Source organism: Macaca mulatta, chromosome 3, assembly GCF_049350105.2.
Source record: "Macaca mulatta isolate MMU2019108-1 chromosome 3, T2T-MMU8v2.0, whole genome shotgun sequence".
Lineage (NCBI taxonomy): Eukaryota > Metazoa > Chordata > Mammalia > Primates > Cercopithecidae > Macaca > Macaca mulatta.
The window spans coordinates 6213329-6229161 of record NC_133408.1 but is presented as its reverse complement, the minus strand read 5'-3'; the positions used below and the strand labels follow the sequence as shown (position 1 = coordinate 6229161).

The window sequence follows — 15833 nt, the reverse complement described above, 5'->3', positions numbered from 1 at the left end:
GGCTCAGGGTCATGTCACAGTGATTCATGTTCTGGCATGCCATTAGCGTCACTGCCCATATTTTGGTGTGAGTATAATCAGCTTTGGGACATTGGGGGAGAACCTTGAGAAGGGCCTGTGACATGAAGGACGTGGGTTTCAGCAGGTAGGACTTGGTCATTATTTGTCACATGAGTTGTATGTGTGAACATGAACCCCAGCCGCTGCTGGCGCAGGCTGGTGGAGCCTCCCTCCAGGGTGCCAGCACCTACCCATGTCACAGAGCAGCAGTGCAGCAGCCCTGCAAAGCCGGAGGGCCAGGCAGGTGCCCAGATTGGGTTGTGTCCTTCAAAGGCTACAGTGGCCAAGCAAAGCACCTGACTTATAGGGTTTAACTTGGGTATAGGGAAAAATTAAACTCAAAAGCCACATGTTTACACCAGTGCGCCCCTTCCACATAACATGGACAACACTGCTACCAAATATTAGCGATTATGTTTTTGGGGGAAGCTGTCGCTTTGTGAACGTTGATGCTGTTCATGATGAAGAATGGCTTACAGGCTTACAGTAGACTTTCTGTGTTTAGGATAGCTGTCTTGGACATGGCAACCTTATCTTTGTGGCTCGGGAACATGGATACGTAAGAGAATACAATGGGCTTAGCCAGGCGTAGTGGCTCACGCCTGTAATCTAGCACTTATGGGAGGCCAAGGCAGGCAGATCACAAGGTCAAGAGATCGAGACCATCCTGGCCAACAGGGTGAAACCCCGTCTCTACTAAAATTACAAAAATTAGCTGGGCATGGTGATATGTGCCTGTATTCCCAGCTACTCAGGAGGCTGAGGCAGGAGAATCGCTTGAACCCGGGAGGCGGAGGTTGCAGTGAGCAGAGATCGCACCACTGCACTTCAGCCTGGAGGACACAGCAAGACTCCATCTCATAAATAAATAAATAAATAAATAAATAAATAAATAAATAAATAAAATAATAATAAAATAAAATGAATACAATAGGCTTTTCTTTTCTTTCTCCAGGTCTAGCACATACCGCTCCAAGGGCTTTGACGTCACTGTGAAGTACACACAAGGAAGCTGGACGGGCTTCGTTGGGGAAGACCTCGTCACCATCCCCAAAGGCTTCAATAGTTCTTTTCTTGTCAACATTGCCACTATTTTTGAATCAGAGAATTTCTTTTTGCCTGGGATTAAATGGAATGGAATACTTGGCCTAGCTTATGCCACACTTGCCAAGGTAAGGCTAATCCATGGATTTAAGGAAATCAAATAATAGGATGAGATTCTGAAAATCATTAAAGGGCTGACACACGAGTCTTGAGCTATCCTTGGAGACAGTGAGAACCATGTGGTGGAAACAGACCAGTATTCACACTATTATATTTCCAAGCATTTTTTAAATTGAAGGTAAACAGCATGATTCTTGGAACCTTCCTGTAAGACAGACTAATAGCATTAACTTTTTGTTTTATTTTCGTTTTATAGTTTAAAATGTTAACAGAATTTGAATCATGTAGATCGTGATGTGTGTTTAGGAGGTTTTACTAAGGTAGGATTAAAAGAAAACACATTTATTAAATTCATACGTTTGCGTGAAGCAGGAGCCTGCGGGCAGCCCTGGAACGCAGGCAGGGGATGGTGCCCTCAGCCAGACTGGGATGTGGCCTGTTTTCCTGGCTCTGCAGGGGACACCTCCAAGGAGACACCCAACACCCAGCAGGGAATATGGGCAGCCTGAAGGCATGCCCTAGGGATAGCCAGCCCTTCCCAGTGGTGGGGAGCCCCGGAGGAATTGTGGAGCCCTGCTCTCACCATCACCAGAGCCTCCCCAAATGGGGAAAGACAGAATTGGATGTTCCCCAAATATTTGTACTTGGGGCCTACCCAAAGGAAATAATGTCTGTATGCAGGAGGAGGGAGGCAGGCCGGGGAATTTCCACCTGGAGGCATTGCCGAAGGCAGGCGGGAGTAGACACCGGGGGTGTGTGCTGGGCTCCTGGAGTCCACACGGGTTTGCATGCATCGAGAACCGCAGAAGGAGACCAGCTCTCCTGGCCCCGTAACTGGGCACCACGGCCTGGCCTCACCTTGCTTAGCATTAGGCTTGGAACCAGAGCTACATGTGGAAGGAAACAGAAGTGACTGCTAGAGCAACACGCCCCCACTGTCCCGGGAGGATAATCTTCCCATAGTTCCAGCTCAAGTTTATGAGCAGATGGGGATGGGGTGGTGAGAGCAAGAGGAATTTTATAACCCTTGGCCCCCACAAGGAGACAGAATCACAATTACTGAGAGCCTATTAGGCCCTAGGCTGAGAAGATCCAAGATAAGATGTGGGTCACTCAGTGCTCATGACTCCCCTGTGAGGCATACTTTGTAAGGTCATATTCTCCCGTTTTATTTTTTTCTTTTTCTTTTTACTTTTTTTATTTTTTTGAGAGAGAGTCTCACTCTATTTCCCAGGCTGGAGTGCAGCAGTGTAATCTCAGCTCACTGCAACCTCTGGCTCCCGGGTTCAAGTGATTCTTGCACCTCAGCCTCCCAAGTAGCTGGGACCGCAGGCACACGCCACCATGCCTGGCTAACGCCTTTTGTATTTTTGGTAGAGACGAGGTTTCACTATGTTGGCCAGGCTGGTCTCAAACTCCTGGGCTCAAGTGATCCATTCACGTCAGCCTCTCAAGGTGTTGGGATTATGGCATGAGCCACCGCGCCTGGCCTTATTCTCCTCATTTTCAAGATGTGGGGATTGAGGGTCAGTGAGCTGTTGCCCCTTTGAAGTCAGAACATGGAGCTTCTCACTGTCTGCAGAGCCAGGGCTGGCTCATGAACCCTTTTGTCCTCTGTATCATAGGGAATTGTGGATGGATGGAAACTTGCATTCCTAAACACATTTTCAAAATGTTTTATCTGTATGTGACTGTTTGGAAATGAAAGATGTGTATGACTGGTTTTATGTGAATTGTTCCGAAGATGATAGAGGAAACCTAAATTGCCTGGAATTAATAATATGTAAAGCTTCAGTGAGAACAGACCCCTTCGGGGTTTGCTCAGACCTCCCGACTCACTGTGAGACATTTTATCTTTTCATTTGTGAAATTCCAAGATTACTGACAATTGGCTTCCCATTTCCAGGGTTTGAGGAGAAACAACAGGACTCATAGGAAGCAGAGTGTGGCTGGGAACAGGGCCTGCAGGGTGGGCTGGGCGGACTGCCCCAGGCGTCTCTGAGGCAGGTGCGCTGAGCACTCTGCAGTGCTCAGGTTGTGAGGTGGCCCCTGGTCCATTCCAGGGGCTTCCTGTCAAGGCTGTATCAGGAACACCTACGGGACTTCTAAAACTGCAGCTTCCTGGGCCCCACTGAATCAGGTTCTCTCAGGGTTAGTTGTGGGCACCTGGATGCTTTTAAGTTCCTAGGGGAATCCCAAGGCACAGCCCTAGTGAAGGACTTGACACAATGATTGCAGCTCCTTCACTGTGTGCCAGGTGCAGTTCTCAGTGCTTTATAAGTATTGGCCCATTTAAGCCCCAGAGCGGCTCCAGGTAGCTGCCCTTATCCCCGTTTCACAGGGAAGGAAGCAAAGGAACAAGTCACTTGGCTGGCAAGTGGCAGAGCCGGTCTCCCCTTCGTGTTTGCTTTGCTTTACTGCCTCTCGAGAAGGTAGGTAGAACACCAGCTGGGGGCACCCCCAGGCCCACCCTGTTATCCCAAGAGGTGATTTTGTCTCACTGGTTGACCCAAACACCCACAAGTGTTCTGACAGAGATTGCATGTGGAAATTGTGCTGGATTCTGCCTCGGAATTCTGCAGAAGCTGAGATGAAACAAGTAGGAGGTCAAACACAAATGGATTAAACCAATGGGAAGATCTGTGTCTGTTCCATGGTGGAGTCCCCCTCTCACTCCCTCTGGAATCACAGTTTTAATTTTCACAGATAGTAAATAATCATTCCTGTGAATGACCATAGGCACCCAGGGGATGCCTATAGCATCTGCGCTACTATAGTTAATTACGTTTTCATCAAAAACTAACAACTCAGGGTCACCAACTCCAGTGTCTCCCAGTTGTCAAAGCCAAAATCTAAACTCGGGTCTATCACTGACTTCCTCCATGACCGCCAGCAGCCCTGGCACACCCACACCTCACAGCTGTTTGCAGACCTCCCCACTTCCCTTTGAGTCTCTCTGGAGAAATGAGGGCATCCTCTGTATGTCTTGCTGGATGTGAGGGAGACACAGAGCACATGAGGGCTTCTGAAATCTGGCCTCAGGGAATAAGAAGCCTTTTATGCTTCTGGAGTATAGATTTATGCCTTTCCTGCTTCTTTCCCGCCAGAGTTCATCTGGCAGAGCTAAGCCTCTCCCCAGGCTCTGGGGTCCGGGAGATACTGTGCTCCCTGGTCAACCACCTCTCATTTGCATGGTGGACAGCTGCGGCTGACAGGCGAACAAAAATGTCTGCAGCCATGGCAGCTCCTAGAGAAACTCTTCTCTCCTTACTCTCAAATGCCTAAGATTAGGATCCACCACCTGCCACGGTAACCCAGTTCCACGGCTTCTCACACCCCCTCACAAGGCAGTCATGATGATAGATGTGCCTGCGTCGAATGGCTTCCAGAAATACGATCTTATTTGTACAACAGAGCCGTACCCAAAGGAAAAATACCAACCAGTGGGAAGCTCTGTTGGGGCTTTCTGAATTCCTAGACCCGATCACAAGCTGGTGTATTGTTGAACCATGAAAAACACCAGGAATAAACACCAGGAATGTTGTCTGTGGTGCGTGGCATCTACATTGGGTGACCCATGTCTACACTGTGAGTCCTAAGCAGGTGTCCCTCTCTGTCGCCCTCCCGCAGCCATCAAGTTCCCTGGAGACCTTCTTTGACTCCCTGGTGACACAAGCAAACATCCCCAACGTTTTCTCCATGCAGATGTGTGGAGCCGGGTTGCCCGTTGCTGGATCTGGGACCAACGGAGGTAGTCTTGTGGGTATCTTTCAGTCTTAAAGGGGCGAAAAATCACAGATGGATGGGCTCTTTTTTCTGTTTTATTAAACACCTGAGCAGAAATATTAGGCATGTAGGTGTGCGTCGGTACTGTAAAACTTTCATCATCCTTGTTGTCGATCTTTTTAAAAATGGCTAAAATTAGACAATCCTTTATGTCATCCTGCCATCTGGAAGGATGATTCTCATTGCTTCTCCAGATTCCTTTAAAACTTTTCTTTACCATCCTTGGAAGGGCACTGCTTTCTGTGGGTGGGGGAGGGGCAAGTGAGGAGCGGTGGGGGTGTGGTGAGTGGACCTGACTTTGGGTAGGAGGGCAAAGGAGAGTTCATAAATTTGGCAGGGAAACAGGGACCCTCGTAGATCCTTTCTCTCTCTCTCAACACATACACAGGCACACGCGTACCACAGCACAAGTGTTTGCTACTGAAACAGAACCAAGGCCGTCAGCACTACGGAGGTGCTGGAGCCTGAGCTTTCCTCCAGCGCCCTGCACCCAGACGTCAAAAGTAGTAGGAGACAGGAAGAATGCACTAGAAGGGGGTGCTGCCAGTCCCATTGCTGTCTGACTATGAGGGGCAGGCTCTGCGTCCCTGGTCCTCAGCTACTTTCATTTGCTACCATTTCCAGGCAGAGGATAGCATAGGATTTATGAGGAAATGTTTTATGATTTTGCAAAATGAAGCTTTGATCAGGGAAGCGCTTGTTCTTCTGTTGTCTGACCTGCAAGAAACTAAATAATTGTCAGTCAGTGTGGTTAACTGTCTTATTGCATTTCTTTGAAGGAGAAATCTCAATATTGTAAAGCTAAACTTGTATATACTTTCTTTGGATAAAAGAAACCCCCAAAGCATCTTGATTAGACGAGGGCCTAATACCATCTGACTTTTGCAGACATGGACCCATAACATTCCATGTTTATTTTATTTTATTTATTTATTTATTTTATTATTATTACTGTTTTTGAGATGGAGTCTTGCTGTAGTGCCTAGGCTGGAGTGCAGTGGCGCGATCTCAGCTCACTGCAAGCTCCGCCTCCTGGTTCAAGCGATTCTCCTGCCTCAGCCTCCTGAGTAGCTGGGACTACAGGTGCCTGCTACCACGCCCAGCTAATTTTTGTAATTTTAGTAGAGACGGGGTTTCACCATGCCAGCCAGGCTGTTCTCGAACTCCTGACTTCATGATCTGCCCGCCTCAGCCTCCCAAAGTGCTGGGATTACAGGCATGAGCCACTGCGTCCAGCTCCTTGTTTATTTTTTAAGCATTGATACTTGTTTCATGACATCATCACAAAGTAGAAGCCCTCATTGCAGTCAAGTTTCTCTTTACAAGTGCATGCTTCTCTGTGTAACCTGTTGATATGTCTGTGTATTTTTTCTCTTATACCTGTAAATATTTTCTGTCCCAGGTCCTGGGTGGAATTGAACCAAGTTTGTATAAAGGAGACATCTGGTATACCCCTATTAAGGAGGAGTGGTACTACCAGATAGAAATTCTGAAACTGGAAATTGGAGGCCAAAGCCTTAATCTGGACTGCAGAGAGGTATTCATGCTATGGTCTCTGTTGTGTCTTTCTGTGTGTGCCTGGGTCACTTAAATATGCCAGCTGGAACCCGTAGATGCCAATAGAAGGTACATTACCTTGTAAGATAAAGGCTAATTACATGAAAAGATGCAGGGCCTTGCTGTACAGTAAGTTGAAATCAATTAATTGTCCTCCCTCCCCACCACAAATATTGCATCCTCCCAATCACTTAGCTTCATAGGACAAAATTAGCATTAAATGGTGAGTGAAGAAGACTATCTGAGCTACACCTTCCACCATACATTCATCTTGGACTGATGGTCCCTAAGCTCAGTTTAAGAGGTTGAAATAAGTAGATTTTTCATCAGTGTAGGACAGGGAAGGACGAAAAATAAGCAAAATGAAACAAAAAATGATCATCAGCTTTTTATCCTCCATTCACAGCTAGCCTGGCCCCCGGAGTACCCAATTCTCCCTAAAAAACAGTCATGCTGTAAAGATGTGTGTGGCTCGGTAGTGCTAAAGTGGCCACATGCAGAGCTCTGACACCAAACCTCTTAGGATCCATGTTCATGCCCTCTCACTGCGTTTTGGCTTGTTCGTAACACATTATGACATTATGATTATGACTTACGAGAGCCTCAGTCTTCTATAGCACTTTTAGAATGCTTTATAAAAACCATGGGCATTTCATTACATTCTAACCTGTTAGCACTTCTGTTCATATTACCCGTCACATGCCAACATCGATTCTCATATATGCAGGTACCTCTTGTCACGCACGTCCGTGTGAAGAGACCACCAAACAGGCTTTGTGTGAGCAACAAGGCTTTTATTTCACCTGGGTGCAGGCGGGCTGAGTCCGAAAAGAGAGTCAGTGAAGGGAGATAGGGGTGGGGCCATTTTATAAGATTTGGGTAGGTAGTGGAAAATTACTATCAAAGGGGGTTTTTCTCTGGCTGGCCTGGGTGGTGGTCACAAGGTGCTCAGTGGGGGAGCTGTTGAGCCAGGATGTGCCAGGAGAAGGAATTTCACGAGGTAACGTCATCAGTTAAGGCAGGAACAGGCCATTTTCAGTTCTTTTGTGGTGGAATGTCATCAGTTAAGGCAGGAACTGCCATTTTTACTTCTTTTGTGATTCTTCACTTGCTTCGGGCCATCTGGACATATACGTGCAGGTCACAGGGGATACGATGGCAATGGCGTAGCTTGGGCTCAGAGGCCTGACACCTCTGAGAAACTAAAGATTATAAAAATGATTGTCCCTTCCATTGCAAATCTGTGTTTATTGACAAGAGGCATTTATTTGTCAGCTAAGAACCTAGTGGTAGAATCAAATGTCCGAATGTAAAACAAAAGACAAAACCTGTGTGTGTGTGTGTGTGTGTCTGTGTGTGTGTATGTGTGTGTGTGTGTCTGTGTGTGTGTGTGTGTATGTGTATTAGAGAGGAAAAGCCTATATTTGGAGATGCGATTCTTAGATTCTAGGTTCTTTCCTGCCCACCCCATATGCACCCACCCCCCTAAAGAACAAACAACAAAACCCAGGACATCTTAGTGCAACATTTCAGTTTGCTACAGGACTTTTAAATATTCACTTTACTTACCTATTAAAAACATGAAAATGTTATGAATAAGCTAAGCTATATTTTAAATTGTTTGTTTTTACACTGAAAATAATTTAATATTTGTGAAGAATACTAATACATTGTTATATTTCATTTTCTTAAAATTCTGAACCCCTCCTCCCTTATTTCCTTTTGACCCGAGTGGTGTATTGGTTGTGTGACTCATGGATTTGCCTTAAGGCAGGAAGATCAAGTTGCCCAGGACTCATTCCATCCCTGGGTAGACTTGCCCACGCAGCTGTGCCTGTAGAGGTTGGGGTGGCTCATCTGGTGTTGGCCACTGGCCTCCATTCTCTTCCCTCTGCCACATGAAGAATGTTGCAGGTGGGGACAGGGCTGGCAGTGCCTATGTGTGTCTCAGTCTATGATACAGTGTGGCTCTGGGCTCTGGTTGTTACCGATGCAAATATGGGATGTCTGTTGAAAAATTGTCCCCCCTTCTTCTCTTCATTAGTGAGGTCATAGAGAGTTGATTTGTGTACTGTTTATACAAGTGGCTTTTAATATATTTCAGCCTCAAAAGACAAATAGGTCTTCCCTCTGCCCTGGGGCAGGAGTGGGGGTCCTCAGTGAAGGAAGTTGGGCAGCTCTGAGTAAGGAAAGAGCTCCCCAAAAGCCATCCCAAGGAGGGCTATTGATTTGCTAATTTGGGCCACATCCCCTCCCTTTCCTGGGCCCATTTCCTTGTCTCCGAAGTGAGCATGTTGGGCTGGAAGACACCTGGTTCCCCAGTTCTGAGAATATGAATGAACTACAGTCCTTGACGAGTGGCGTGGCTGCCTGGATTTGTGTGTAACAGACAGACGGTGATGGTGGCTGGAGCCACGCGGGGCGGGGAGCGCCACCGTCACTCATGCACCTTCCCCTTTCTCTCCTGGTTCAAGTATAACGCGGACAAGGCCATCGTGGACAGTGGTACCACGCTGCTGCGCCTGCCCCAGAAGGTGTTCGATGCAGTGGTGGAAGCTGTGGCCCGCGCATCTCTGGTGAGTCCTCGGGACACTCACGGGTCCCCGAGTCGCTGAGTTACAATCACCTGCTGAGCAGCACTGCGTGTTCTGAGTGTCTCTGAACTATTGCACCATGCGTTTCAAATTTTCATATTGTGTATTTGCATATTTTATATGTAATCATATAGGTGTAATATGTAAATATATTTTATATGTGTTTAAAATCTTTATATTTTGAAGGGTTTTGTTTCAACTATTACTTGTTAATTTCACAATCCGCTTCTTTGATGTTAGCAAATAATACCTTCGTGAACCTCAGAGGACTTGGATCTGAATGTGCAGTGCCCTCTAGTATTTCAAATAATAGTTCTGTTGGTATAGTATTTTTTTAATCTGTGAAAACAATACTTGGTAATATAACTGTTACATTTATAGCCTTTAAAACAAAACATATAAACCAAAAATTTTACTCCTTTTTGGCCTTCATCCCCGCACTGGTTATCTTAACTTCTGTTTGTGTAGAAGAATATCGTTTTTTCATGGAAGACAAAGATCAATCAGCCAATCTAATCATTAGTTTATGGCCATGCTCTGAAATACAATTAAAATTACTATTGTGGACAACATGCCTTTTTGGGACCTGGCTGATGGTATTCCTGGTGTGACCCCAACTTTCCAGTCAGTTCAGGGCAATAAACATTGGATACAGCACAGCTTTGGGGATGAAATAGAATTAAATTTAGTCTAGTTTTTGCCACTTCTAGCTGGATGTCTGGGGAGGGGTTTTGTGCCCTCTGAGAGCCTCCGTATTCTCAACTGAGGGGTGGTTGTGAGGTTTGGGTCAAATGCTTGGTGTTGAGTAGACACTTGGAGCTTCCATTTAACATGCAACCACAGCTCTGCTGCTATTTGTTTAGATGAGAGATGAATGGGACCTTTGGCTTCCTGAGTGTTCTCATAGCATCTGTCCACTCAGGGCCTTCCTTGTGAGATAGTCAGAAAGTGTTTCCTGCACAAACACTGTGGCCCTGGCGTGGGGCTGATTGTCCTGCTACTCTGCTGTGATGACTGAGTTCAGAGAGTGGCCGATAGGAGCATGTATGGTGGTTGCCTTGTTACAGCTCATAGCAGAAACATGACAAGCAGGAGAGGGCTTTGGGTTGTCCTGAACCCAGACTTCAAACACCTGTGACTGCTTCGGGAAGAGCGGCTCGCTGATGAAACGACACAGGGGGAATAAGCAGGAAAGGACATGGGCCCTTTTTGAAGCAGCAGGTCTCAGGGCGACCAGCCGCCTGGCACAGCTGCAGCTGAAGCCACGGCAGAGTCTCCATCTTTCCCACTATCTGCTGAATCAGCGAAAGTGGCAGGTAACATTTTTAGTGCCTTAACTTTAGAACGCTTGCTGAAAATCAGACCCTACTTAAAATAAGGAGTGATACCCTCATTTCTTAAATAGTAAAAATGCCCTCAGCAGGATTAACGTGAGTACCTTCCAACTTCATATCCTGAATGGAAAAGTCTGACCACCATCCCAAGGACGTGTTTGAAGTGCAGTGTGAAAATCCAGCAAGCCTATGCCGTGAGAGGCGGGGTGGCGGGGCTGCGGGGCGCTCACACTCCCAAGCTCATTGTGGCATGTGCTGAGCCGAAAACCACGAGGTGGAAGGAAGGAGACAACATTTGTTTGCCTTGTCTAAAATTATCCTCTGATTTCATTCGGTCCCTGCGTCAGGAGGGAGAAACATGGGAAGGTTGTTTGTCTTGGGCAGGGAAAGCATAACAAGGGTGCATTGTGTGTCTGTCTTACTGTCTCTGGACCAAAGTTGTGTTTATTTTTCTTATCTACCAGGTCCGGGTAAGCCAACCCTCTTGGCTTGAGTTTCCTTCTGGTTAAGGGGAGGGCTGGCTTCAGAGAGTGAAAGACAATAGAAGTGTGGAGCTCTGTCTCCTGGCATGGATTGTTCAGATGGGATTCTAGAAATTAAGGGTTTGGAGTTCTGTATTTAGAAATGAACCTGAAGCGGGGAGTATTGTGCAAGGTGCAGCCCATGCAGAGGCATGGAGACCTGGGCTTGTTCGGACCCTGCTGCAGTGCCCACGTGGCTCAGGCCCAGTGCTTCTCCAAGGAGGAAATCCAGACGCAAAATAATACCCACTTTAAGATGACTTCTGACTTTAAAACTGTGTGATCTGAGGGTCGAAACTGGCCCCCAAGGACACGTGGCTTCACCCCCGGGGAGGCTGCCAGACTTTTGGTTAAGGACAATGGCTCTGGGGACAGTAAGTCCCACATCCAAATCTGAGGTGAGCTACCCAGGCCAGTTACTGGGCCCCTTGGAGCCTCATTGTCCACCTGCTGTTGGAGCTGGCCATGGCACTGTCATCTGAGCTCTGTGCCCCATGCCCTGCTGCAGACCTGGCCACCGAAGCTCTTCGCCGAATCCAGCAAAATGACCATCCCACCTCTCATGAGCGTGTCTGAGAAGGGGCTCTCCCTGTGACGTGCATCTTTAGTAGACTCCGCTTTTTTACAAAGCAAAGATACATTAATGCCAGCATTAGAAATTACACAGATCCACTTTGGGAGGCCGAGGCGGGCGGATCACAAGGTCAGGAGATCGAGACCACAGTGAAACCCTGTCTCTACTAAAAATACAAAAAATTAGCCGGGCGCGGTGGCGGGCGCCTGTAGTCCTAGCTACTCAGGAGGCTGAGGCAGGAGAATGGCGTGAACCCAGGAGGCGGAGCTTGCAGTGAGCCGAGATCGCGCCACTGCACTCCAGCCTGGGCAACAGCGTGAGACTCCGTCTCAAAAAAAAAAAAAAAAAAAGAAATTACACAGATCATTCACAAATGGTCTGAGTGGAGAACGTGGGATGGAGGAGCCAACCACAGGGAGCTTTCTCCCCACCTGCATGCCCTGGTGAGGAGGGCAGGTGTCTGCAGTGCGCATGGTTACGTAGCACGTGCCACCCCCGATATTCAGTGTGTGGGCATCAGCAGATGCATCCAGGGGCACCCGTGTGTTTTTTCAGTTCTGGTCTTGGCGATGTTCTGTCCCATTTTCCCATCTTCTGTTCTAACTATCCCTTTGGCTTCTAGAAGACCCTTCTCCCTCCTCCTTGGACTCGCCCTGTCCCTGTGCCCCTCCTCGTGGAGCCTCTTTTTCTGGCCTGAGACCCCTGTTCTTGCTGTACATCCTCCTATGTGATCCCATCCTTAGCCTCATCAATACCTCCTGCTCACCTGTCAGTGCCTCTGGAAGGTGTGTCTAGCCCAGGCCCATCCCCTGGAGCTCAGGGAACTCAGGACTCATGAGCCTCACATGTACGCTTGGACACATGAACCACATCAATGTGCCACAGAGCTCAGCCCTCTGCAGATGAAATGCGCTCATGGTATTCCTTCACAGTGGCGCCCCTGGTTCTCTCCCCTCCTCACCTTCCATTCCTGTCTGTCTGCAGCAGCAGCCGTGTCCAGCAGGCGGGTTCCACGGCAGCATCTTCTGCAGCACCCCTACCTCACACCTCCCAGCGCCTGCTTGGCCCTCCAGTCCAGCTCTCGCCTTTCTTCCTTCCAGCCATGGCCTCCTCCTGCTCTGCCCCACACGGGACCCTGCCCTGGATGTGCTACAATAGGCACGTCAGACACAGTCCTTCCTCAGCAGCCGGCAGGCCCAGGGCGGACTGCTCAGGATCCTGCCTGTGAAGTCACGCAGGTGTCGTTAACTTGCCAACTCAGCAACTAGTGGATATGGGCAGATGCTACCTTCCTTCCAGTTCCCTGGTGAGAGGCGCAGGTGGATGTCCTGTGTTGCCGGCCACCTTTTTGTCCCTGGGTGCCATTTATTTTTTTTCCCCCAAATATTTCCCAGGTCTCTTCTGTGTGCAAGGTGTTAGGGCTGCAGCAGGGGCGGGCCGCAGATCTCTGTCCTGAGAAGACTTGGATTCTAGTGCAGGAGACCGAAGTGTATCACGCCAATCAGTGTAAATTGTTAACTGCCACAAGGAGAAAGGCCAGGAAGGAGAGGGGCATGGTGGTGTTCTCGTGTTACAAGAGGAAGCCAGGGAAGGCTTCCTGGATGAAGCGGTATCTGACCTGAGATCTGGAGGAGGAGAAAAATGTCCCAAAAGAGCAGAGAGCCCACACTAGGCTCTGCACCAGGAGGCAACTTGCTGGGCTTATGGAATTCAGAGGGCAAGTGATAAGCAGAAAGGCCTTGGGGGCCACAATTAGGATTTCTGTCTTCTAAAGGGCCTCTGCCCTTTGCTATGTGACCTTGGGCAAGTTACTTCACCTCTAGTGCTTTGGTTGCCTCATCTGTAAAGTTTCGAGGATAATGCTATCACACTGGTTGAGAATTGAAGTAATTATTACTGCAAAGGGCTTATAAGGGTGCCTAATACTAGCACTAGTAGGTACTTTGTGTGTCTTGACAATTTTAATCATTATTATTTTGTCATCACCGTCACTCTTCCAGGAGACTAATGTCCCTGCTGTTCTGTCCAAATTAAACATTGTTTATCCCTGTGGGCATCTGGCGAGGTGGCTAGGAGAGCCTGGAGCTGTTTCCTGTTGACGTGCCAGACTAGTCATGGTTTCTCATGTGATCTTGTTTTGTCTAGATTCCAGAATTCTCTGATGGCTTCTGGACTGGGTCCCAGCTGGCATGCTGGACGAATTCGGAAACACCTTGGTCTTACTTCCCTAAAATCTCCATCTACCTGAGAGACGAGAACTCCAGCAGGTCATTCCGTATCACAATCCTGCCTCAGGTACAAACTTGGATTTGTGCTTCGCTCTTTTTATTACGCAAAAGTGAAAGCACTCCATGCATGACACGTGTATTAGATGTCACACCTGTATTAGATCTCTGTCACCACAATGATGCTACAAAAGACAGCCACACATTACTGTCCCTGAGTCCAGGCAGGGTGGTGTCCCTTGGCTGGGCTCACTCACGTGTCTCTGCTCAGCTGGTGGTTGGCTGGGCCCCGATTGGCCTCTGCCCAGGCTGGTGTAGGATGGTCTCACTCACATATCTGGTGGTGAGGTGGATGGAGGAACGGAGTCATGCGTTTCTCTCCATCTAGCGCCTGAGTCACATGTGGTAACAGGGACCTGGGAGACAGAAAAGAACCACACAGGGGCTCCTGAAGTATCAGCCAAGACTGACCATCGTCTCTTCCATGGTGCTACCCAAACAAGCCCAAGGCCAGCCCAGATTCCGAGGATGGGGGAAGAGACACCCCTCGCACTGGGAGGAGCCACGGAGCCACATTGCCAAGGGTGTGGCTACAAGGAAAAGGGAAGACCTGGAGACATTTTCATCACACCTACCACATCACCCTTATATATTTTTCCTGTTTACGTATAAAGAATAAAACTAGGCTGGGTATGGTGGCTCATGCCTGTAATCCCAGCACTTTGGGAGGCCGAGGCAGGCAAATCACCTGAGGTCAGGAGTTTGAGACCAGCCTGGCCAACACGGCAAAACTCCGTCTCTACTAAAAATACAAAAATTAGCCGGGCATGATGGTGCATGCCTGTAATCCCAGCTACTCGGGAGGCTGAGGCAGGAGAATCGCTTGAACCTGGGAGGCGGAGGTTTCAGTGAGCCAAGATCACACCACTGCACTCCAGCCTGGTGACAGAGTGAGACTCCATCTTAAAAACAACAACAAACAAAAACTTTACATTTAAAAATAAAATTGTTATAGAACTGTTTCCAGTGTAGCCAAGAGAATCCAAATATCATGGTAATTTGATACCCAAACCTTTAGTTTAAAAAACATGTGAGCTCTAAATCTTTTATGCTCTTTCTTTTGATCATCAATTTCATATTTTCATTCTTTCTGGAAGAGTGACAGTGATGACAAAATAATAATGATTAAAAAAAAAAAAAGGGCCGGGCGCAGTGGCTCAAGCCTGTAATCCCAGCACTTTGGGAGGCTGAGACGGGCAGATCACGAGGTCAGGAAATTGAGACCATCCTGGCTAACACAGTGAAACCCCATCTCTACTAAAAAGTACAAAAAACTAGCAGGGCGAGGTGGCGGGCGCCTGTAGTCCCAGCTACTCAGGAGGCTGAGGCAGGAGAATGGCGTAAACCCAGGAGGCGGAGCTTGCAGTGAGCTGAGATCACACCACTGCACTCCAGCCTGGGCGACAGAGCGAGACTCCATCTCAAAAAAAAAAAAGAAAAAAAAACTGGAATGTCCAAGATGAAGACGTCATTTTTTTCCTACACTCCCAGTACCCACTGACTCCCTGTTTATCCTACACGTCTAATGAAATGGACCACGTCTGTCTTCCTCAGTTCCATTTCTAACCTCTTCCTTCTCCCCTCCGTTACTGAGCCCTCACGCGTGTGGCTCTCACCAGCACCTCTGTAACCTACAGAGTACTGCTGTGCTCCCAAGCCCCGACCCTCTCTTCTTTTTGAAACTGTCATCAGATTAATCTTCCTAGACCACCACTTTCACCCGAGTCTCCCCTGCTGTGAGTAAGCAGTGCGTCCCCACAATTTAAATGCTCAGGGCTCGCTCCTGGCATCGCTGTCCATGGCCTCCCACCAGACCCCTCCTAGTTCCCCAGTGTTTTTGCTGTACCCCGACCCCTCTGCCGGGTGGCCACTGACCCTCAAGGCCTCTCTCCTAAGCTCTGTTCCACCAACCCCCCTGCCTGAAATGCCCTCCCTTCCGTACTCCACCCGTATATCCA

At 48.2% G+C, this 15833-nt stretch overlaps 1 protein-coding gene across 3 annotated transcripts in view; it reads left to right on the top strand.

The window, feature by feature from the left end:
• Nucleotides 1–15833, top strand: part of BACE2 (beta-secretase 2) — a 111353-nt gene that overhangs the window by 71071 nt on the left and 24449 nt on the right. For 2 of the 3 annotated variants that reach the window (XM_015132851.3, XM_077995733.1), the window contains exons 3-7: nt 1016–1232; nt 4855–4983; nt 6413–6547; nt 9042–9143; nt 13736–13885. In XM_015132851.3, coding sequence (XP_014988337.2) covers nt 1016–1232; nt 4855–4983; nt 6413–6547; nt 9042–9143; nt 13736–13885 — 733 coding nt within the window. The remainder of the gene's footprint in view (nt 1–1015; nt 1233–4854; nt 4984–6412; nt 6548–9041; nt 9144–13735; nt 13886–15833) is intronic. The other variant, XM_015132852.3, reaches the window with a different exon arrangement.